Below are 24466 nucleotides of genomic sequence, written 5' to 3'. Positions count from 1 at the left end.
GTAGTGTGACTCTTGTAATGTGATGGAGACTCATTTAGCTGAAGTCTCCGGGGGGTAGTTTGTTTATTGTTTTGCATTTACTTATGCCCCCGCGAGGGTGGTGTGTAATGCACCGGTGCTGGAGAGATAGTAAGAGCAAAGCTAGTGATAACAGCAGAGGCCGTTATGACTGGAACTGGAACCACAGGCAATGGAAAGTAGAGAGAGAGCACTGCAGAAAACAAATAGGGCCTGCAGATTTAGAATTAAAAAGCACCGGTTTGTTAAATCTAAATCAATCAGTATCGTACATCAAACAGTATTGGAATGAACAGGATCTTCACTGGAGATCCCACGAAAAGTAATTTTTAGACCAGACACCAATTTCTACACACTGTGCGCACACATGTACACACACACACACACACACACACACACACACACACCCACACACACACACAGCACAAACAATCCCTCAACCGGCTTGGTGGGGATCTACTTGAAGATCCACTCAATGAGCTTTTTCACCAACAACTCCACTTGACAGCAGTTTGCTTGAGCCATTTCATACGCTCCGAGAAAGGTTTGCACTTTCCCTCCGCTCCCGCCACCCCCCCACCCCCCCTCCCTCCCACTATTCCTCCTAGAATGTTCATTGCCCAGAAAATAATTTCTCTAGTCATTTCAGCGCCTTTGTGAGCGGCAATCAATTTCTCTTCTCTTCATGATGGTCCCGCGTGTGGGCACAGAAGTTTGACCTTCTCTAAAAGATCTATCAATTTATCCGTCCATCCTGCAACCTATCCATTAATGTTTTCATCTTCCCCTGTTGTTTTTTTTTTCTCCTCCCTGGCTGGCGACTGTTGGGCGGTAAAGTGGCTTTAAGCTCATGTGTTCATCAAGACTTAGTGGCTGTCTGTTTGTGCAATTATACCCCGGTCTTAGAGCCGAGCCAAAATCAGTCCGCGGAGAAAATGATGGCCATTTTGATTGAGGAGAATATGCACTTGAGACAGAGGGAAACCCATTTTGAGCATTGTGATGGCGGAACCTGGGGAGGCGAAAGGGTCGGGGTAAGGCTAAATGACATATCACATTACCAGCTAGGGGTCACCCAATTTCTCCCAATCTACTACCAGCATTTCTGTGGCAACAGCACTGTTAAAACCTAACCCATCTTTCATCTGTCTGTCTATCTGTCTGTCTGTCTACCTGTCCACACATCCTATCAGTGTCTTCCTTTCCTTCTGGGCATGCATTTATCTAATGGACTGTAAAAATTCAAATCAGCAGACGAAGCTATTTGATGCATTTAACACTTTAGGGCCTCAGATAGCAAACTCACTCCATGGTGTTGATATTTCAGCACCAAACAGCCACTAACAAAAATTGTCAGGCTTTGAGAGTGTTAATATTATAGTCAATTATTGTCTGTGTTTTTTAGGAAAACATATTTTAGATATGTCAGGATTTGTTCTCTCTGGCTGAGGATTTACTACTGTGAAGACATATCAATGAATTTATCAGTAGCTGCGCATTGTCCACAGCACATAATGATGTGGACAGAGAGGGTGAGCCTCGCTCTCTGTGTCAGTCCCACGGGGAGCGAGCTGACAACATGAGGAGGTTCCAGACTCTGTGAGAGGGGTCATGACCCCAGGAAGTGAAACCAGGTTAGGAAATAGTGACAACTGCCTCCACTCTTCCTCCACTCTTCCTGTCCCTGTCTGGACAACTGAGGCACACAAGGCTTTTTTGGAAGGACACCGGCATCATAAATGCTTTAGACCTGGGTACAGAAGCTTGTTTTAGGCCTACAGGGAATGGGTGGCTGTGTGTTGGTTAAATGGTTGTTACAGCCTCAAGCGATAACCAATGCAACAAGCAAATACAATCAAGTCATTTCCCCATCACAGATTTCCTCTTACGTAGGGTTTGATGATATTGCTACAATTCTTGGCATTGATGTGATTATTTGTGAGGTTGTCACTAAATGCTCTGAAGGGGCATGTGTTAGAAGTTCAAAAGAGCCAGTATTTGCTTTAATTGTTAAAGTGTTTCCCTGTTTATAATTCCAATGAAAGCCTTTTAAACTGATGCTGTTTAATCTTTGCTTTTGTCTCAGTTGAATTGTCAGCCAAGGAGAACTTTGGCTCTGCAGGGCTTCTCTCTATGGGCCTATTCTGCTGCATCCTCTCCATCTCACTGATCCCTTTCTCTCTTTTCCTCTCTCCTCTCCCTAACCCCTCTCTCCTCTCACCCCCTCCACCTACCCAGAGCCTTTCCATTCTCATCTCTCTCCCTCACCCGTTTTCTCTTTCCTTCATTCACACTCCTCCTTCTGTCCCTTCCAATCTCTCTCCTCCTCTCGCTCCCCCTCTCTCTAGCTCACAGGACAGTATTATATATTCCAGTCTCATGCTTTGCATGATTTGGGCAATAGATGAAGCCATATCCCTCTCTCCTCCTCGGGCTCTCCCCTCCCTCTCTCTCTCGCCTTGTTGTTTAATGTTTCAATTTGGAGGAAGCAAACATTCAATCAGACAGATTAACTGTTTAATGCATGTCATCAGTCAAACTGTCTACGAGAGGGGGGCCCCTCGGCCTGGCGCTGCCTCCCCCCCCCGCTCCCGCTACGTCCTTCTCACTCCCCTGCTCTCCACGCGCACACTGTCTACTCTCATATAGGCAGGCCCATCCAGGCTCGAGCCCAGACACAGAGGCGTCTGTGCACACACACATGCGCACACACACATGCACACAAGTAGGAACACACATACATTTACTCATGCACAAACACACAGATACAAACGCCACACTCACTCTTGTACACATACGCATACTTAGACAGCCATATATGCAGGAACATGCATGGAAAACCTCACACTGATATCCATATAAATATAGTTTAAAAAAAGCAGAAAATGCATTGAGACACCCGCCACCAAAATATAAAATGTGTGTGTGTGTGTGTGTGTGTGTGTTTCTAAGGTACATGGATTACATCAGACATTCCATGGAATTCCAATGCCACATATACTGATGTGCTAAAGGACACATCCACTGATTCACTTACAATGATTGTGAAACTGCTTTACACAATTAAGTCACGCTCTCTTAACAGACAATGCACATACACATACGCACATACACATGCACACATACACACACACACACACACACACACACACATACGCACGCAGGCATCCCACAGGCCAGTGGATAGGGAAATCAAAGTGACACGGAGGTAGAGCAAGGGGGAGTGAGAGATTAGAGGAAATGAAAAGAGTAAAGAGGAAAGAGGGAGAGAGGGAATGGGAGGCCGAGCATGCTGGAGATGGAGTAGACTGTAAAACAGGGAGTGATGCTCACAGAGTTTATAAATGATATTGTATGCATTCTGGATGAGGATGTACAGAATGATATTGATGAAGATATGCCCAAAACATTCTTGTAAGCAGGATATAGCATATTCTTGTTATTGTTTACCTGAACAGACTGTATGGATGTACAATGTGGATCTCCTTATGGATTAGTATGAACAGCATGGTATACCTGTAATGTCACCATCACTTCCTTAATCTGTCACCCCTCTCTCTGACTTCCTCTTGCTAAAGGTTTCTTAACAGCAACAATTCCCAGAATATTATCAACCATTAGCATGCACACTTCTACAAGAATTCAAACATGATCAATCACCAATATCACCTGCCCCAGGCATCCCTAGTCCCCTCCAAGATTTATACTTTTTCTCACTCTCCATTCACTTGTATACATGTTGAAAATCTAATCTTAAAATCATACAACTAAAGCATAAGTACTGCAAACTGGACCTTGGCATGTTTTTTCTGTTCCCAAGGTCATTATTTTTAGACTAAATGGCATTAGGACAATACTTGCGTGGTTTGAGCATGACCAATAGGTTTCATCAGTCATGGCACAATTTACAAAGTATAAACAAGATCAAGGGTTCTGTAAACTGCAAAAAATGACCTAAAGTCATTAATATTCATTCATTCATAGTGGAGTGACAGGCCGAGAGCAAGCTAAATGTATACTTTACAAATACTTATCAGTACAAAGTGACATAAATAAATCAATTTAAAAGATCTGAAAAAGGCAAAAACATAAATAAAAGAATAACGTATAAACTACTCTGACCATGATAATATGGTCAGTAACAATAACTTCAAAATATACAGTATATTTACAAACATATAGCTGACATAAAAGGACATTACAGGGACAATAACAAAGATGCAACAAAACATGTTGATTCATCAAGAGGCTTTGCATGAACCAGTGATCTAAACTGAGAAGTGGTGAAGATAGCAGTGTTTAATATGAAAGTTTTTCTGAAGTTTGTTTAATTTGTATGGTGCAGTAATGGCTAAAAGCAATTTTCCCTAGATCCACGACTAGATGTCCTGTAGATCTAGTTTGATAAGTTACGGTCTGGAATTGTAAGAGATAGGAGATAATGTGTTAGTTTGGTAAATGGTAAATGGACTGCATTTATATAGCGCTTTTATCCAAAGCGCTTTACAACACGCACACACACACATTCATACATTCAAGCTACCACGCAGGGTGCTGGCGCAACCATCAGGAGCAATTTGGGGTTCAGTATCTTGCCCAAGGACACTTCAACATGCAGACTGGAGGAGCCGGGGATCGAACCACTGATTAGTGGACGACCCGCTCTACCTCCTGAGCCACAGCCGCCCCATAGTTTCTGTGGTAATTCACTGAACATAAATCACTGAACATAAACAATAGACTGTTACTGTCACCTTGTAGCAACAGATGGAAAATTTGACTCCTGATCAAATTTCCAACACTTGGTGTGAGAACTGATTAACTGGGTTTGCATTGCAATAGTTAACCTTGTTCTTAACCTCTTTTTATGCATTTTAATTAATTTATTCTCTCTTCTTATACACTTACACTTCTTACATTATCTCTTTGTATCCATCCTATTCTGTATTATTATCTAATGTCTTATATACCTTATGTAAAGCACTGCTTGAATTGCCTTTGTGTACAAAATGTGCTATATAAATAAACTTGCTTGTCTTGCTTCTCAAAAGATATGCAAGTGAAAGGAGGGACAGATAAAAGTATGAATTGTTAAAAAGAAGGAATTGTAAGTGATAGGTACAGATGCCTGGGGCAGCTAATGTTGATGATAGACTGTTCATGAACTCCTATGGGGGTTTGCATGCTAAAAGGTGAAAATATTCTACCCAAGCGAAATATCCCTTTAAGGATGTTGACCAGTTATCTTGCACGCCGCCGCCTTCTATCAGATTTTTTCTCTATCCCTCTTTCTTTTCTTTTACTCTCCCCCCTCTCATTCATTTTTATTTCATCTCCCGGTGCTGTGGAGCATCTCGTGTGTCTCTCTCTCTCCCCCACTCTCTGACCACAGCGCAGAGGGTGGCCAAACCTGGTAAGTATTGACAGGGAGCTCCAGTGACATGGAGAGAGCCAGTCAATGCCCAGACACCCAGGGCAGGGGTCAATGACAAAAGGTAGGCCGCCTGGAAAGACCGAGCCAGAGCCAGAGAGAGAGAGAGAGAGAGAGAGAGAGAGAGAGAGAGAGAGAGAGAGAGAGAGAGAGAGAGAGAGAGAGAGAGAGAGAGAGAGAGAGACTCTGAGCTGTTGTATAATTTATGCTATCATCTTTTCTTGCATTTGTTGTTGTATGCTTTGGCAATATATACACATGTATGTCATGCCAATAAAAGCTCATTGAATTGAGAGAGAGAGAGAGGGGGGGGGGGCAGATGGGGGAAGGAATGAGATATGCGGCAAGATAGTATAACTTTGAGGCAACGAAAAATACAAGGTGAACGGAGGTGAGAGAATACAGAGGGAAACAACAGAGAGAGGAACAAAGAGAGTGGAGAATGATAAAAGAGAGTGAAATGATGAAAAGCGGGTTTATTATTTCAAAGATGGCATCTAAGGGAACAAACAAGACAACATTTTGATGTTGGATACTCTTTCGTAAAGTTAAGGGCAACCAGCTAATGATGAGGTCTTCCTCGTGAAAGAGATCCTTGATCTCAACGGAACTACTCTGAATTAATAATGGTTGAAAAACACACATATATCGGGGTCATTAGAAATAGTTTTTGATATATAAAAGGAAGAGAGCGTTGCAGATGATCAGCTCAGTTCTAATCACTGCGGCTGGAAATTGGAGGAAAACATTGTGGAAGTTCAAGCTCGCAGCGAGACGCAGGGAATGAGTGAGATTGACGTGAACGTACCTCAGAGACCTCGGGGGGGACGAGAGAGATCGGCCACTGGACTAGGATTAACAGACCTGTACCAACACACACACACACACACAGGCACACAGTGTGTTTGTGTATTGACACAGAGAGAGAGTGTCAGTATGTATTGAACGGCGGGCGGTAAGCGAGCCCTCCTCTCCCGCCCATCCCCTCCTCCCTCTCTCCCTCTCTCTATCGGATATCAGTCCCTTCTCCTCTAATCATTTCCTTCCTTCTGGCCCTCTCTTCTTTCTAATGCAATTATCCCTCATTCATCCTTTCATCCCTCCTTCTCTCTCTATCTCTTTTTTCTGCTTGCTTCATCCCTCTCTTCCTGGTAGTACTTTTCTGTTTTACTCCATAAGATTTTGTAGCTTCTCCCTCCTCTCTCTCTTTCCCTCTCCGGACTTGTTCTTGCTAACAATGCTCTGTCTCCCATTGTCGGTTGCACTTATTGTTCCTCGTTGTTTGCTCTTACCTGGCTCTCTCCTTTGTTTTGATCTTTAGTGATCAGTCTCCCGTATCCTCGGTGTGTGACAAAAAGGTGCTCATTAATCAATTTCACTCTCCAAATGTGATAACATTCTTCTCCGAGCCTCTGCAATATGGCAAAGAGAAACATGCATAATACTTGTTAACAAATACTTTTGTTGGCTCAAAGAAAAGTCATAGGCCTACTAAGTGGACATGAGCTACTGCAGCAAGCATCCTCTATGCTTATATAGCAGCAAATTATTTATCCATCCTTCATTTATATATCAACAATTTCGCTGATTTTTTAAGGTGTTTCTGCTTTATTGGATGGTATTCTGAACAAAGTGACAGGAAAGTTTCAGAAAAGGGAACAAGGTCAGGTGCCAGATTCAAACACACAATGCAGCAAAAGATATTTTTAACCTCTGTAAAAGTTAAAAATACCTTTTACAATAAATGCTTGTTCCCAAAGATCCTCCATTACACATGTGTGATTATGCAGTGCAAAACAGCAGAAAATACAATAATGTAAGCAATATATACAAAGGAGAAGGATGGTGTCCTGTTCACATCTGATCTGAGAGAAATGGGATCCTCGCCTCCCCAGCCTTGGGCGTACATTCTGTTAACACTTTCCACTCGTTATGAAGTACGTGTCTGCTCCTTTGGTCTCAGGTGGTCCGTCTGGTCTCACCTCTGCAGAGGTAAGAGAAAACATAACACCCATCTGCTGGATCTGTCCCAAATCCACCAACACCGTTACCCTGACAGCATCTTTGCATTAAACCATGAAGCTTGACATCTCTCCCTTTACTTTTAATGCATTTTAATCTCAAGTCAGGAACAGGCCACTGTGGAGGAATTATCTGATCCAAATTACTAGGTGAAGAATGGAAGAGGAAAGTGTTGCACGCTGTACCTGATAGAAGAAAGAAAGGGAAGATCAAATTGTCTCCACTGTATATTATTGCAGCATTTGCTGGATGTCTTCAGCACATGCCCAGGGCACTTCTCATCAGAGAGGTGGAGATTGGTTTGTCTCTCTGCCAGTTTACCTTGACACCACCTCTCTCTCCATCACACACACACACACACACACATACGCCACATACCTGAATAAGCATAGTGATGATATGTTGGCAACCCTTCAACCCTACCTGTTTTGTCTTTCCCCACCTCCGATTTAGCCTATAAGCTTGTTTATAATGCATTTATCTAATATATCAGCAGTTATTATATCAGCATGTTTCACAATCTATAAGGTACAATGAATATACAGTATATAGGCTACCATTGTTCTGAAGCAGGCCTACACTACTTTGAAACTGTGTTCTCGGTAAGAGTTGAGTCGGTCCTCTTTCTGCTCTGTAACACTTAATTTCTCCTGTTAGGTATCGAATGAAACCGGCAGAGGAGAATTCAAACGGGGGGATGATATTTCACAACAAGCGTATTGGCAGACAACCACCTTTCCTCGCAAATTTGTGAGCCTCGCTTCCTGCCCCGCGCCCGGTGTTCTGCCGGAAACAGATGGTTCCCGGAATGTCCTCGAGCAAAGTTCTGCAGAACTGCTAGCCGAGAGGCGCGTGAGGGAGGAGGGAGGGGAGGAGGAGGGAGGGGGGCGCGCGCTGCCTCTCTGACAAACTCAACTTCTTCTGCCTCTCTCTCTCTGTTCCTCCTAGATTAGACTACTTAATAAATATTATTATTCTGCCGAGCAATAAAGCCCTTGACCGGCAGTTTAACTAGTTTGATTTGACTATTATTTCACTCCCTAGATGTTAGCACAATGAGAACGTGCACAGCCTAGCCTAATGATGATATTTTGATTGACCTTTTCCACTGGTATCACTATAAACTGTGATATAATTCTTTACTAAATCATGTCTAGCCACAAAATTCTTCTAGGACGGGGGGGCTGTGATAACCTCTTGTCAAACGGGTCTAATGTGCATCTATTTGTTGGTCCTTGGTATGAAAAAGCTTGAGAAGCCCTGAGCTAAACGACGTGGTTGCTAAGCGACACATTAGTATATGAGTGGTGTTTTTCGGTTAGCGCGGTTCCAGGTGGGCGTTTTCACGGACTCGAACTTGACTCAGCCAATCCAAACCGGCAAAAAAATGGGCGATAGTTAAATCCTGTCGTACCTTAGTAGGCCAATAAAGAGGCAAAAAAAAAAGTGCAGAAAGAGTGTGAGATTTGTAAGCTTTTGACACACTGAACACGGAAGGGGCGCTGGCCAGAGCTGTTTGTGTGTGTGTGTGTGTGTGTGTGTGTGCTGTCCATGGTGCTGAATGAGCCTCGGTGCTGAAGCTGTGACTCCTCTGGACACGTTAATATTGTAGCAGATATTATGAATGAACATAGCCCATATCAAGCTCGTGCCAGTGATGTGACTAAGTGTATAACTGAGGTCTTATGAAAAGAGACAAAACAACAACTGCCAGAGTCAGCAGCCTATTTGAGCAGCCATTAATGGACTGGAAGCATCGTTTCCAATTAGCCCGCTGTAATCCGCGGCTCATCCCTGTTTTACGCCCCACTTGTCCTACACCCGATACTTTGATCTGGACTCAGCGGCCCTGACGCTCCGGCCCTTTGTTAAAGAGCACGCCGGGGCTAATCTCACTGACCCGGCGTAACCTTGACCACCCACTCCCCGGCCTTGGGTTTGGTTCATCACCGCCCCGGACACACAACGCTTCCCGGGAGAAAGCCCTTGATCGTTTCATCAAACGCGGCCCCGCTGCGTGTGTATGTGCGCGCCGCCGACCTCCCACTCATCCCAGCAGCGGGATAGGGGAAAGTCGATGCAACAGCGCCAACACAGTCAATGATCCATAAACAGGAGCCAATAGGCGAGTGGGTAATGAGGGACTTCATTTGAACCTTATGTAAACAATAAGGAGGATACTTGGCTACTTGGGGAATAGAGATATGTAGATGGATGGACAGCTAAAGCATAAAATGAATGAATCTGAAGTTTGTTTACGCGCAAACAGATACAAAAATTTGTGGTATTTTTCCAGCATCATTTGCTTATGAAAGAAATAAAATGCAAATATGAAAGAAAAAAACATCCAAACTACCAGGCAGATGTTTTTATTCGAAATCCAAAGCAATGGACAACAAAATACACACTCACCAACACTTAAACTCAAACAGAGAGAGGGGGAGAGAGAGAGAGAGAGAGAGAGAGAGATCCACACAGCAGCACCTTTCACCGCCCCCCTTCCCCCCTCTATCTCTCGTTTTCACCCCCTCCTCCTCCTCCTCCTCCTCCTCCTCTTTCTCTGTGGAAAAAAACGGCGAGGAGCCGCGACTCGCAGGGCCGCACATAGCTGATCAATATTCGATTTAGTTGCTAATTTAGGGCCTTTCTATAGCTGTCATCCCGTGATGTATGAGTCCTAACCCGAGGTCGCCGCGGAAAAGAAGAAGAAGAAAAAAAAAATAAGAAAAAAAATCAAACACCAGTCAACTTTTCACTTAACAATAGAGCGACTTGAATATTATTTATGGGCGAAAGACCCACTTTATGGGTGAATTGCTCCTATCGCTGGTGGGATGATGAAGCGCCTTGTAAGTACATGCCACACAGGCTCTGACACAGGCGTAAACAGACATGCAGGCAGGGGAGAAACATGTAAACACAGGGAAGCACGCTGCTTTTAAAATAGGAGCAAAATAACGCAAAGAGGGGAAATATTCATATCAACAGACGACGCACACACGCGCACGCACGCATCATGCGCAATCCTAGTGCATGCGTGCACGAGCAAGTTTGCAATGACACAAAAGATATCCTATTTGTCTTATAGACTAATATTATGTATTATGGCCCTAATTGTTTTTGCACATTGCTTTACACACACATACACACACACCCATCAAATCGCAATGCTGCTGCTTTATTTTGCCACTTAATGTCTTCCCGATCGATCACTGTTCTAAGGATGTTATCAATAATTTGAAAGCTTGATTAACTTCAACGTTTCCATAACAATTCTCCACGTTTATCCTCTCTCGAATTTTTAATTAACGCTTGCTTAATTAGTTCGAGATCGTTTGGGAGTGAGACACTTTATTTTGGGGGGAGGGGAGGAAATTAACATAAAAATCTAGGCTGATAAATTGATATATTATCAGGAAAGAAATGTTGTAGGAATTTCTTGGCGGAACGAGTCATAAACAGACATCCATCAAAATAAGACAGCTTGAGACAGTATAATTCTTTGAGAATATTATTTAATTATTTCATGGCTATACCATTCTAATTTCATATACACAAATAATGAGGGTATAAACGCTTTGTGTATCAGTCTGAATACTTCACAGACACACAGACCAATTTAAAAAGCATGAATAGGACTTGAACTATAAGCCTCAAAACCAATTTCCTCAGGTGACAAAGTAATTTAATGAACAGTCTGTACTATGTGAAGGCCTTGAACTTGCTCAAACCGGTATCATCTTGCTTAATCAAACAAGATGCATGATCATTGGCCAGTGGTTGATGTTTAACTTCCTCCTTTTGAAGGGTCAGTTGAATTCAGGCGAAGTCAAAGGTCCATCTATAATCCACTGTACCACAACAGCAGCCAATCCATTGAAGGTGTTGAGGAGATTTCTGTATATTTGTGTGGCAACAGACCCTTTAATAGCAAGTAGTAGGCTGCCGTGTAAACCACTGAATGCATAAAAGGCATTTTAATTAGAGTGATTAGTTAAGGAATCAATGAGCTGGCACTAGCGGAGCTCACAGGGAGGCCCGAGATCAACTAATGGAGCAGCAGCACACTAAGTAGGCTTTTACACAGGGTACAAAAAGTAAAGCCCAATCCACGGCTTTTACTCAAGCTCCCCCTGTTATTGGCTGGGTCCTGCATGGGTAACCTTCAAATTCAGTCACTTAGAGGTATGTTGTACAAAGTCATTCAACTGCCCAGACAAACAACAAGTAAACATTAGCAATAATGTATGAAATTCAAAATTCCTTTAAAACAAGATTCCTTTCTCTTAGATTTTTTGACTGAAACACAAATAACAAACAGAAAGAAACAAATAAGCATAATGTATCGCCAACTATAATGAAATGGAAAGCAGGAGTAAATATTTGTCCTCTTTACACAGCTCTTTCACATTTTCACATGGGCCATACACTGCAGAAGCAGTGTGTTTAGGAGTCTCTTTGCATATAAACTAGGATATGGAGAGTGAGAGAGTGTGTATTGGCTGCTGCCAGCTGCCATGCAGCCTCCAGGTTGTTTGGTGGAAGTGAGAGTGTGATTTCCCCAGACCCTGCTCTCCAGGGACGCCTGGCTCCCCCTGCCATCTCCCCGAACCCCACCGGTTAAACGGACAGGTCATTCACACACACGCACACACACACACACACACACAAACACACACGCTCCCCACCCAGCCCTCCTCCCCACCTCCCTGCCTTTCAATCTCCTCTCCCTAGATGGGCCCCCGCTGCCGTATAAAGGCCACATTTCCCTGGTCATTACCAGCAAGTCACAGGGAATCTCTCACCTCACTGTATACATGATAATCAGATCAAACCTGGAATTACCGTCATTAGAAATATGGGGCGGGAGGCGAATCATAAGGAAACGACCTCGTGAATAATACGCTGCCAATGAGAGTTGTAATTGTAAATCTGATTCTACCCCTCAACCACATGCTGTAATGAGCACCCGGCATTGTTTAAACGAGTCAAATGAAATTGATGCCGATTCGCCGAGCATGAATGACAGCTCATATAAAGATGTGTGCTGGGAATGAGATATGATGGGGTCTAAGAGTGTGTGTGTGTGTGTGTGTGGATGGTGGTGGTCCTGACTGGGGCGTTTAACAGTGGTATTAATAATCTCCATGATCTATGAGCTCGTCTGGTGTCACTCAGCCATTAGAGAGACAGTCTCTCTGTGTTCTCCACACCTCGTTTCCTCCCCGCACCCGTGTCGGCCCCCCAAAATAATTGTGTGTTAATGGGTGAGGAGGGGTGGGGAGGAGAGAGTAGAGACTAGGGAGGGAAGCAGGGCGAGGGAGGATAGAGGGATCATCAGGGAGATGGGTCGCTGTTAACAGAGGGGATGATTAGGTGCGATGACTGACCCCCTGCCATGCGTCTTGCTCACCGTGATGGACAGAGAGGGAGTGATAGAGGAAGAAAAGGCACTTCCCGAAAAACAAGAAAACGCAAAACAGGCAAAAGGCGACGGAGGGAGAGAGAGAGAGAGAGAGCGTTAGGACAAGACAAGATTGTGAGAGCATGATAATGAGAGAGTAAAAGGAAATAGTTTGCCGCTGTTCCTATGAGACAAGCACATCCACAGCCAGGTGTGGTAGCCTATAGCCATTTACAGGTCCTAATCTGGGTGGAATGAGCCATGAGAGGAAGGAGGAACTAAAGTACACTGACTAACAGGTCTCCCCTGACCCCTCTCTAACTCCCACTCTCCCACCTCTACTTTCCCTCCCTCGTTTCCTCTCTTCTTCCCTGTTCCAACCCCCTCCGCCCCTCTCTGCCACTTCCATCTACAAAACAAAGTTGCCTGGCATTGACTGGACCCAAGAGGCTGTCAGCAGGAAGGTGGGAGTCACCGCGGCCCAGAAAGAGAGGCAGAAAGTGAATGAGGGAGAGAGAGAGAGAGAAAAAAAGGGGGGAGGATGAGGAGATTGAAGCGTTTCTAATTTAAATAAACCCTTCGGCAGACTGAAACTGGCACCAAGCTTCCCCTCCGCTCGCCAGGAAAAGAGGGAGAAGAAAGGAAAGGGGAAAAGAGGCAGGACAAAAGGAAAGGAGAGATAGATAGATGGATATAGAGATGTCTCCATGCTGGTTTGGTTATCCGCATGGGAGAGTTAGGGCCGGAGGACGGGGAATGGGGGAATAGGCTGAAGTGGAATAAGATAGGGAGTTAGATGGAGGAGAAAGAGAGGGGACAGAAATAATGGGAAAAAACACTGACAAGATACTGGGGTTAAGGGAGGGGAGAATAGGAAAGAGCTGTGAAAGTTGGGTAATAGAGAAGTGCGTTTGTTTGTGTGTGTGCGTGTGAATAGGTAGGACCTGGATCCACCTATTGGGAGGCCTTCATCCGTGCTCACTCTCCTGAAAACACACACACACACACACAGACAGAAAAAGAAAGTAAGACAGCGGCTCTCGGCAGTGGGTCCGATCAGTCTCATCTCATCAAAACTTGGCTGAAGTTTTTTGGATGGATCCCAGCTCCAATATAGAGCCGCCACAGTCTTCTCCGTCACACTGTCTCCCCCTGTCTGTCCCTTTGGCTCGTCACAGCAGTGGCCCGCTCACCGGGGTTCACTCCTAATAGGCTGCCATGGAGAGGGGAGCTGCAGCAATAGGCTGTAATCTAAAGTCTCACTGCTGAACGCCAGAGGATGCCCATTTGTTTGTCTTGTGTTTGTTACGTTGGAGAGGTAAGAGGTGGCGTATTGGTGGCAAAAGCCAAACTATAAGCCCGATTCAGAGTTGAAATCTGCCCAGGAAAGCCGTTAGGAAAAAGCTACAAAGGGTGGAAGATACTGAAATAAATCAAAACACATGATCAGGGTTGTAGCGGAGGGTAAACCCACCTAAACCCAGTTTGGTCACCTTTTTATTTGCAGATTTTACCCACCTTTATAGGCTGGCATGGGTTAAATCTTTATGCAGGGAATTTACAGTAAACTACACATCATGGTAAGTCAGTTATAAATTACAAGTAAAGTTATATAAAGAGCAGATCTTTTAAGGGGAAAACAAAAACATAAGTTGATGCATTTCCAAAAATGTAATTGATTTTGGTTTACTGGCTGTTTACCTTATGATAAACGCCATCTGAAGGTCAGTGTTTACCCACCTTTTTATTTACCACTACATCACTGCACATAATATCTGATTAAATTAAAAGACTGTATATACAGCCCTTCTATTACAGGTATATTACCCATTGAACGAGTCAACAAAAGAATCAAGATTTGACACGCCTGTAGACAAAAATGACAAGATGCGATTACACAGTCTCCGGATTAAAGGTGTGTGTGTGTGTGTGTGCGTGCGTGCATACAGGCGCGACACGCATGTTGTGTATAGGCCCACAGGTAGGCCGGGCAAAGTCTATAGGATGGATGGGGAGAGAGAGAGAGAGAGAGAGAGAGAGAGAGAGAAAGAGAGAGAGAGGGAGAGAGAGAGAGAGAGAGAGAGCGAGAGCGAGCGGGAGTGAGTGAGTCTCAACCCCCTCCTTCAAACATACACACCGAGAACTGGCTCCGGCTCCGGCTTCGCTGGAGTGGAGAACCATAAATCTTCATATAGCGGCTGTTTTGATTAATGCAGCCGAGTCGAGCTAGGGGGCTGGACCTATCCCATTACGGCCTAATGGAAGATGGAGCGGCGCTGTCTCCACCACTAGGCCCCTGTCATTTGTTCCACTTTGCAGTCCATTTGGCCGAGAGACTACAAGCCACTCCATCAAAAATATTTTCAGAGTTAATTTCCGCCCGCTTAATTCGCCTTGATTCGGATTGCGTATCGAATGGCAGGATCGATTTTCGCCTGGCGTCTAAATTAAATAAAAGAGAGGGGGGTATACTTTAAGTCTGCGTTTTCTTTCTTTTCTCTTTTCCATTCCATTCTTCCACCTCTTTTCCAGCCATCCTTTACTGTGGGCCCCCTCATTCTTTTTTTTTTTTTCGATGCATCTCATTTCCTCCTTTCTCTCAGATTTTGATAGGCCTATGTATGGAGAGGGGGAGGAGGAGGAGGGCGAGGAGGCACAGATCTGAGTGTAGTTACAGATGAAGGGAGACCTATTGAAAGACAAGCTGGGGTGGATGGATTTATGGATTTGTCATAAATTATAAACAGACACATATAAAGATCAAGGCTCGAGTTGGACGTGGAGGAAGCACCTTACATGACTCGACCAGGTAGGTTAACAGGACCTTATGTTGTACCAAAGAAAGAAAGAAAGAAAGGAAGAAAGCAAGAAAGAAAGAAAATAAATGAATAAATCATATCTCCATCCTAACATGACAGCCCCACGACAGCTCCTACATAGCCTACAATGTGTAGATCCTACAGAGGATAGATTTGGAAAACACGAGTGAAGAAGAATTGGACGGGCCTACACGGGAAAAGTGGGGTAAATTAGGGGCATCGGGGTATTGAAGGGGTGAAAAATAATAGGGGGGAAAAGTACCAAAAAAGAAATGAAAAGAGGCAAAAAGCACAGTGACAAATTGGTCGAGTGTGTCGCGAATTCCCTTTTAGATTTAAAGCCGCGTGTAGCCTATCGTCATATCTTTCCAGAGTAATTTATTTTCTCATTTCTCTCTCTCCCCTCAGTCCCTCTCCCTCTCTCCCTCCCTGTGTGAATTTATCTGGTAGTCACGTGGAGCGAGGAGGGGAAAAAAAGTCAATAAAAGTCTCCGGCGACAACTGTTTCCCCCGTCGGCCTCTTGTCTCCCACTTGCATTATCTCTCCTGCTTTGCTTTCTATTTGTTTATTCGCTGAAGTTGCTTTGCTCCTCCTTATTTCCTTCTCTTTCAGCTAGATTTCCTGTTTTGGAGCCTCTCTCATATCATAGGACTATAGGCCTATACCCAGTCTCCAGAGAGGCCTATTGATTTTATTCTCCCACTAACAGCAAGCCTATGCTTTGAAATTACAAAATCAGGAAGCTGTAGAATCCATCTCTGTGTATCCGCTCCAGAAATGTTTCGATAACCGTCAGAAAGTTCTCAGTTCTCACAAGTTGATGGCAGAGGTCGCTGAGCTTTTGGCCCGGAGTCATAAAGCCACTTGTGAATTGTTTATATCAGTGATGAATGAAATTTGATTTTCATATACCAACACTGTGGATGTAAACTACCTCATCACCCTATTGAACCGAGGAATAAAGTATCTACAGAGTAAAATCAGTGTAATATTGAGCTATCAAGCTTGACTTAATTTGGCAGTACAGTTCCCATGGTGTTCTCTAGTACTTCCATATTAGAAAGGCCGGTAAGCAAAGTATTACATTGTAATTATTCAGTAATGATTGCACAACTTACTACATTAATGTAGTACTGTTATCATGCTATGCTAATATACTTATTATTACCAGAAATTAGCAGCATTTAACTGAGAAATTATACATTATAATTAGTTACTTGTTATTACAAGAAATTACCAGTTACTTTCTATGGATGTTTTTTTTTTCTAGGATTTCTATGTATTTACACAGTAATTACCCTGTAATATATGTACTATAATGTAAAGTGCTACCAATAACGCATTCCACCCAGTGTATGGTGGGATAGACTCCAGCCCTCCATGACCATGAATAAGTAGGTAAAGAGAATGAATGAAGGAGGAAGGAAGGAAGGAAGGAAGGATCATACCACATGAGCATTGAGGAAGTCTTAGCTGAAGGTTGAATCCTGAATGATCCTCATCATCAGTTTCCTCTTCACTCCCAAGCACAAACTACACAGGACATAACCTCTGCATTTACATAAATAAAGTTAGCCATGATTGAACAGCAATAATTATGACACTCTGCACTGTTGCTTACTCCCCATGACATTGTGGAGGTAAGGGGGTGAGAAAATTGATAGGTCTCTGTGCTTTGGGGACCCTCGGGGGTTTATACTTCCACGGCAAACAGGACTGATGGCCAACTCCACCCAGCAATATAACTTGTTCACTCAGCCCCTCCAATATCAGTGTCTCCATTTCAGTCGCCACATCTGTTATTGTCTGATTCTTAAGAAAAAAGTGGCTGAGCAGAGGATAATGAAATCAAAGCCCAACACACACAGTCAACAAGCCCCTGGTAAGAAACACACTGTGTCAATATTAATCTCCCTGACAGAAAGTCGAAATATGGCATCTGTCACACATCATCTTCCCTCTCTCCTGTCTTTTCTGTGGAGTAGAAAAAGATGGAGAGAGGAGGAGGTTTTGGTGGGAGTGAAAAGGGGGAAGTTGTTGGAAATTGAGGACATGGACAGGAAAGGGCAAAGGACTCTGGGATTTTCAACAAATGATGTTTTTTCCCCACTTGCATTTGGCGTGGATGCATTTGAAATGTTTCATCCAATAGTAAAATAAAACTGAACTTGTAGGTCAGTTGTTCTTGATGGTATTTATAAAGCACTTTTAACAAAACAGACTTGTCACAAAGGACTTTACAGAGCATCCGACACACTGTCTGCACATGCATAATACTTTATTGCGATGTTACCGTCATAAGACCTTCATCAGGCAAACATCTTTGCCTGACCGAAATGTCGCAATAAAGTATTATGTAAGTGTAGACAGTGTGCAGGATTATATTTCTTTCTCAGTATCTGCCTTTTTTACTTTTGTCCTACTTCTTTATTTACTTTAGAGAGCAACAACAGAGATAAACAGAGATAAAAACAAGAAAACAAACATCACAAATTTGTAACATGAGGCCAGGGCATGTTTGTGTGTGTGCATTTGTGTGTGTGAGTGGATATGAGAGTGCTAGAGCAACACAATGGCGGTGTGAAGTATATCATGTTCTCTTATAATACAAAGTGCTGTTTGAAGATCCAGATCCTCTTTGACCCACCTCTTTCGCTAAGCCCTGAAATTGATTTGATTGGTACACAAACTCGGATATACATGAAAAAATACGAGCTCCGGTGCAGTGATGCAACATGGCCTTCTCCACATCGGCACGGACATCCTATAGTTGTATATTCATGGTCAAAGTGAGGTGCAACAAGTCAGAGTGGGATCTGAGCTTCCTGACTGCAGGCTAGTGAAAATACTATCGCTCTCATAACATGATGCTTAAAGGCGGCGATCACACCGCAAGATCTCTAATGAGACATAACAAAAGGCCACTCTTGGTGATGAGATATAAAATGTCCTCCGATATTTCATCAGCTCTCCCATGCTTGAGGTTTCTCCTCCCCATGCACATCCACTATCCTTTATTTATCCTTCAATCATCTCAGTCTCTCTCCACCTCTTCAGCCTGTTATCCCTTTCTCCCACTCATTTCACCCAGAACACTTTCCTTTCTTTCATCCTCTCTCCATCTGCTTCCTATTCCTCCCACCTCTCTTCTTCCTCCTCATCCTCCCTCTCCTCTTGGACATTTCTCTTAGTCCTTTCTCTGCCCCCCCCCCCCCCCCCCACCACCACCACCACCACCACCACCACCACCGCCACCCCCTTTCTCTCTCTCTTTCTCTCTCCCTCCCCTTTCCCCCTCTTTCCCCTGTGATGAATGAGTCTGTCTGCTGGGTGCAGTTCATATTTACTGAGCAGGGGAGCGCACACTGTCAGTCTCTCTCGCCCTCCACATCTCTATCCCTCTGCTAAACAGACAGAGAGACCAAAAGGTTACAGTGGGATGAGAGGAGGAGGGAGGCCGTGGTCAAGAGATCCACTCCAGCAGTTACCACGATACCAGCCGGCTCGGCGGATAACACTTCGGCCCGGACCGGCACAGCTTATCAGCATTCTTAGCATTAGAGGTGGTAGAGGGAGAGAGAAGTAAGGAGTTCTTGATACCCACCTGTCAATGCAGTGATACTAATAGGGAATAAACAGGGTCTTTTTCATCCCTTTATGTGTAACTCGGCAGCCTCGGCAGCCCACTCTTAACACTCCATGCAACGCAATTTAATGGTGTTTTCTTTCCCCTTCCTTTGTGTAAGCCATGCTTTTAGGCACATTTGGACTAGAGAGGGAGAAGTAAGAGCTGCTACCAGCTGCAGCTTACCAAAGGCCCACAAAATACCCAGTTTCATCTACGCCTACACACACCAGTGTGTTGCGGGGAGTCAAACGGGGTGTTTTGACCCGTGTGTTGACCCCTTCATGAATGAGAGGAGTGGATGTGGGCCTGCTGGAGCCCAAAGGGACAGGCCAAGAGCCGCCCCAAAGCCCTGCAGAGCCACCATCTCTTCCCACACACTGACCTCCGAGGCCAGCCAACACCAAAACCACCGTAGCGTGACGACACCAATGACACCCAGCGCCAACGCACACAATGTGTTCCTCTGCCAAATTGACAAAAATATAGACAGTAAATACAAGGAAAATTGGATAGCTCAAATTACATCACAAAAAGAAAATCCCCCCAACTGGACTTTTATAAGATCCAATATGGGGTAATTCAATTCTCAGACTGCAACCTAAAAGACTACCAACTGTCTGTCAAGGGGGGCAGATTGAAAATGCTTTTGCCATTTGGCTTTGGGACAGGGAAGGCTAAATAAATGTAAGGTTTTATGTTTCGATTTGTTGATGATTTGCAGTAGACTCTCAGCCATCGTAGTGTATCTATATCAGCACTGATGAAACATAATGTCATTTTAGACATTCATACCATGTGGCAGAATGTCACAAATACATCTGAGGGTACGGAGTCGGAGAGAATCAGGGGAAAATAGGAGCAGGGGAGGAAAAGAGTAGAATACTGAAAGGAGGGAAGGAAAGCATCATGCCATAATCATCTGAATATTAGGGAAAATTGGACACGGGAAAGGGGAAAATTGGACATGGGAAAGATTTCTGAGGAGCAGAGAAAGGCCTGAATGCATCAAATGCGAAAACAATGACCGATATCAAAACGGATGGAAACAAATATAGGCCCATCTGGATATACTGTATCACATGGTGTTGTATATATCCTTTAGAGGTTCTAAAAGCTACCTGCACCAGACAAATGACGGGGTCAGGGGCGTTGCACAGGGAGCACTATCAGCTGGAACAACACTGCCAAATATTTCTGATGGAGGAGAATGTATGATGCTCCTTTAGAGTGGAAAAAAAAGACTCTTATGTTCTCAATCTCGGCATGCAACACTGACCACAGGCCTATTCCATATCCCGGCTCTAACGAATGGTGTGGAACTTCAGAGGGAGAGACAGATTTCCTGATCTTGCCTATTCCCTGAAGCATCCTTTCCACAGCTATCCGTTTCCCCCTGGTGCCTCAAGAGAGGAACTACTGCTGTTTCATTACGGCCTTTCAGGGAGAATCCACTGGCCGACTCATCTGCATTAAAACCGATGCAGGCCTCAAACTGTGACATATCCGGCTATCACACACCAGACGATGAGAGAAAACGCAAAAGGCTAAACAATAACACCTTTATCTGTCAGGATGCATTCTCTCCTGCCCTGTGTTTGAGCGCTGTGCTCGTCCCCCCTCCCTCCTCATCATATTTGTCCATCTGCCTGCCAAGCCAATGGATCATTCCAAAAAACGGCTGCTGTGCAATCTATCTCAATTTTCCAAATCTATTAACTTTCTTTGTGTGGCCTGCCTCTCCTCAAGCCCGATCTTTAAAAACCGTGGTTGTTCAACAATTATGATAACTGCAACAGGGGGAATTAGAGGATCCACCCATTCATCTCTCTGCCCCTCCTCCGCACAGACATGACGCGGCTAAATGAAAAATGGACACGCTTTAAGAAGTATTGATTCCAGCTTTAAACAAAGGTACACTCAATATTATTTACCCCTAAATACATCTTTGTTATCTGTGCAGGAGTCATAGTTACTGCTCTGTCCTCGTAATCGCGGACATAAAAATAATAGACCAATTCCCACTGAATTGACCCAGACAGGTTTGTTTGGGGCCTTTGTCCTAGTGATGCATATCCTGGGTGTAAATGAATGTGTGAGGAAGGTTTGCCTCTGACAACTGCCCTACTAGAGGCAAACATATATGTTCTGGTCCAAAAATAAGTTAAAATGCAGGACAGAAACACATAAATAAAATTATACAGCAGCACATTTCATTTTCAAAGGTTATCTGAAATATTGAAATTTTTATTTATCTTCTTTCCATTATTGTTTTTGGTGCATTTTATTTTGGAAATACTGTTTTCCTCCTCGTAGCAAGTTCTGTTTTTGTCATCTTGATATTTTTTTGTCATTTCTTTGTGAGATGTTTTTCTAAGCCCCTTGGGGTTTCTTTTATCTACCTGCAAAATCCAAGTTGTTTTTTTTTATCTTCTTTTTGTGTTATATCATTTTTATATGTGCCATTAAACTAAACCGAACTTGTTCCCTGCTTAACGGGCCTTTCAGCTCCTCTTGCTAGTCTGTCATTGAATCCTTTTGCAGATTTCCCTGATATTGCCCTGTAGCTCTCATATACACTTGAACAAATACACTTACACAAACATATGCGCTTACATCATTTTATTGATATACTTTGCTTGTCATAACACAATTTTCCAAAACTAAGCAGGTTATAGTAAAGGATCATATAAATGTCATGCCTTAGGTTAGATTTATCCTGCCAACTCAAACCTTTTTTTCCCACCATATCTGAAAAAATAGTGTTACTATCTAAACAAAACCTCATACAAATTATGAAAACTCTTCTTCAAGGAATCAACAATTAAAACAGTACAATCTTTTTCATATATGCTATATGCTAGTATGTTATTAAAATATGAGACAGCAGGGTAAACAGCAAACACCATAAAGGAGGTAGAGTAGGATGTTAGCACAACCGCAAAATAAAATTCATTTGTGTGTCAACTATTTAAATTATACATTAAAAATTATATAACTTCATGGGAGGTTAAAAAAATGGCTGCAGAAAACCTATGATATTTCTTTTAGGCATTTCAAAACAAGCAACATTTTACTACTACCAGATTAAAAGTCTCCACAGTTCTAACCCATGGCCAAGAAAAAAAAAGGGGGATGAAGGTAAAAGGGACAATTAAATCGACACAAATTGACACATCATCACCTTGATTAAAAACTGACCGCTGTGTCCAGTACTGGGTTCAACTGGATTCATAAACACCGGTTAAGAAAATAAAAATACAAAAATTGCCTACAGCTATAGCAGCCACCATGTCTCCTTTTAAACAACAAACGTGATTGTCCAATATGGTTTAATTTTTGTCAGTAAGCCAATAAAGTGTGTTTAAGAAGGAATGTACCCCGAGTTACAGTTAATAACAGTTAATCTGATCTCTCTCCATTAGTCATACAGCCACTGGTATCAATCATTCAGATCCCTGTTTGTCTGATGATTTTCTTTTAAAACATCTGCTAAGATGAATCTTCAAATGTTCATTGCGTTTGAAGCGGCTGTCACAGTAAAGGCACAGGTATGGCCTCTTCCCTGAATGGATCTTCTTGTGAGCAGTGAGCTGTGACCTCTGGCGAAAGGTTTTTGCACACACCTCACATTTGTACGGACGTGCATCGGAGTGGATCGCGCTGTGTACGCTCAGTGACCCTTTACAGGTGAATCCCCGATTACAAACAGTGCACACATAGGGTTTTTCCCCCGTGTGTCTCCTCCTGTGCTTGGTGAGATCCCCAGATTGAGCGAAGCTCGCCTCACACAGGTCACATTTGTACGGCCTGTCACCGGTGTGAGTGCGCCGGTGGTTATGCAAGTGTTCCAGGCGCTTGAAACGCTTGTCACACACCTTGCAGTGGTAAGGCCTTTCTCCCGTGTGTCGTCGCATATGTACCTTCAGTATCTGCAAGCTGGCCACCTTATGGCCGCATTCACCACACTGGTGTGTCTTTTTGTGGATCCTCATGTGATATTTCACTTTGTCCTTGCTACTGAAGCTCTTGCCACATTCTGAACAATCAAAGCATTCCCCTGATGGGAAATGGGTCTGTTTGTGTTTGAGTAAAGACTGCTTGTAGGCAAAGGCCTTCCCACACTCGGAGCAGGAGTATGGTTTCTCACCTGTATGCACGATCTTGTGTTTACGCAGAAGGGCTGCCTCTGAGAATTTTTTCTTGCACAGCTCACACTCGTATGGCTGGGCTCGTGAGTGTATATTCATATGTTTACGGAGCGTACTGCTATCTGCAAAGGTTGAGCCACACTCTTCACAGGCATGAGGCTTCTCCCCAGTATGAAGAAGCATGTGCTTACGCAGACTTGTAAGGTTTTGCACTGTCTTGCCACACTTTTCACAAGTGACACCTATTACAAGGGACAAAGGCTTTGTATATTCAGGATGAGCAAACCTGGTTTTGGTTTTCCTGCCAATGCATTGGTGAGGCCCCTGTCCCCAGGACTTAATGAAACTCCTCCTACAGTCCGAGCATCGGAGATGTCCCTTGTGGGTGTGGACAGACATGCTGTGCCAACTCCGGCAGTGATTCTTTAAGTTCCCCAGGTAATCAAAGCTGCGGGCACAGACTGGACACGTGTAGAGCTTCTTGGGCGGAGCAGAGGGATGGGCCTGGTTTTTATGGATTGTTAGCTGCATCGAAGAATGGAAATTACTACTACACTGAGGACAGCTGTATACTGTGGAGTCCTGTGAGGACTGGTGCCTGGAGGAGCTTCGTCTCACTGTGTCATTGTACTCGTCACGGTGATGATACTTGACATGCTGCTGCAGGAAGCTAGGCTCAGTGAAGGAGGTAGTACAGTATGGACAAGGGTGGAACTCAGGTGTCTCCTGCAGAGGCGGAGCTAGAGAGGGGAATCGTGCACAAATTAACATACATGGTACACATTGGTCTTAATTGAAATTAAAAGAAAATAACCAATTATAGAGTATGTGGTAAGAACATGGTCATGCTGTGGGAACAAACATCACTTACTTTTACAGTCTAGTTTCACTTTAGTCTCTGAGAAAACAAGAAGGTGTTAGTTAGTATTGCACTGATCCATACATGGTAGCCACTCGCAGAGATGAATCATAGTACATCCTCAGAAATCATAGTA

The 24466-nt window shown here is 43.7% G+C and overlaps 1 protein-coding gene across 1 annotated transcript; it reads right to left on the bottom strand.

The window, feature by feature from the left end:
- Window positions 1-21962: 21962 nt before the first annotated feature.
- On the bottom strand, window positions 21963-24466 carry LOC139665262 (zinc finger protein 98-like). The gene is made up of 2 exons (XM_071544265.1): window positions 24343-24466; window positions 21963-24211 (listed from the first exon to the last, which is right to left on the bottom strand). The coding sequence occupies exon 2, from the start codon at window positions 24000-24002 to the stop codon at window positions 22767-22769; it is 1236 nt and encodes a 411-aa protein (XP_071400366.1). The 5' UTR covers window positions 24003-24211; window positions 24343-24466; the 3' UTR covers window positions 21963-22766.

This window comes from Centroberyx affinis, unplaced genomic scaffold (genome assembly GCF_046629955.1).
Source record: "Centroberyx affinis isolate AG114_WGS23_722 - 3 ecotype Tasmania unplaced genomic scaffold, CSIRO-AGI_Caff_v1 ptg004508l_1, whole genome shotgun sequence".
Classification (NCBI taxonomy): Eukaryota; Metazoa; Chordata; class Actinopteri; order Beryciformes; family Berycidae; genus Centroberyx; species Centroberyx affinis.
This window is presented reverse-complemented; position numbering and strand designations above follow the sequence as displayed.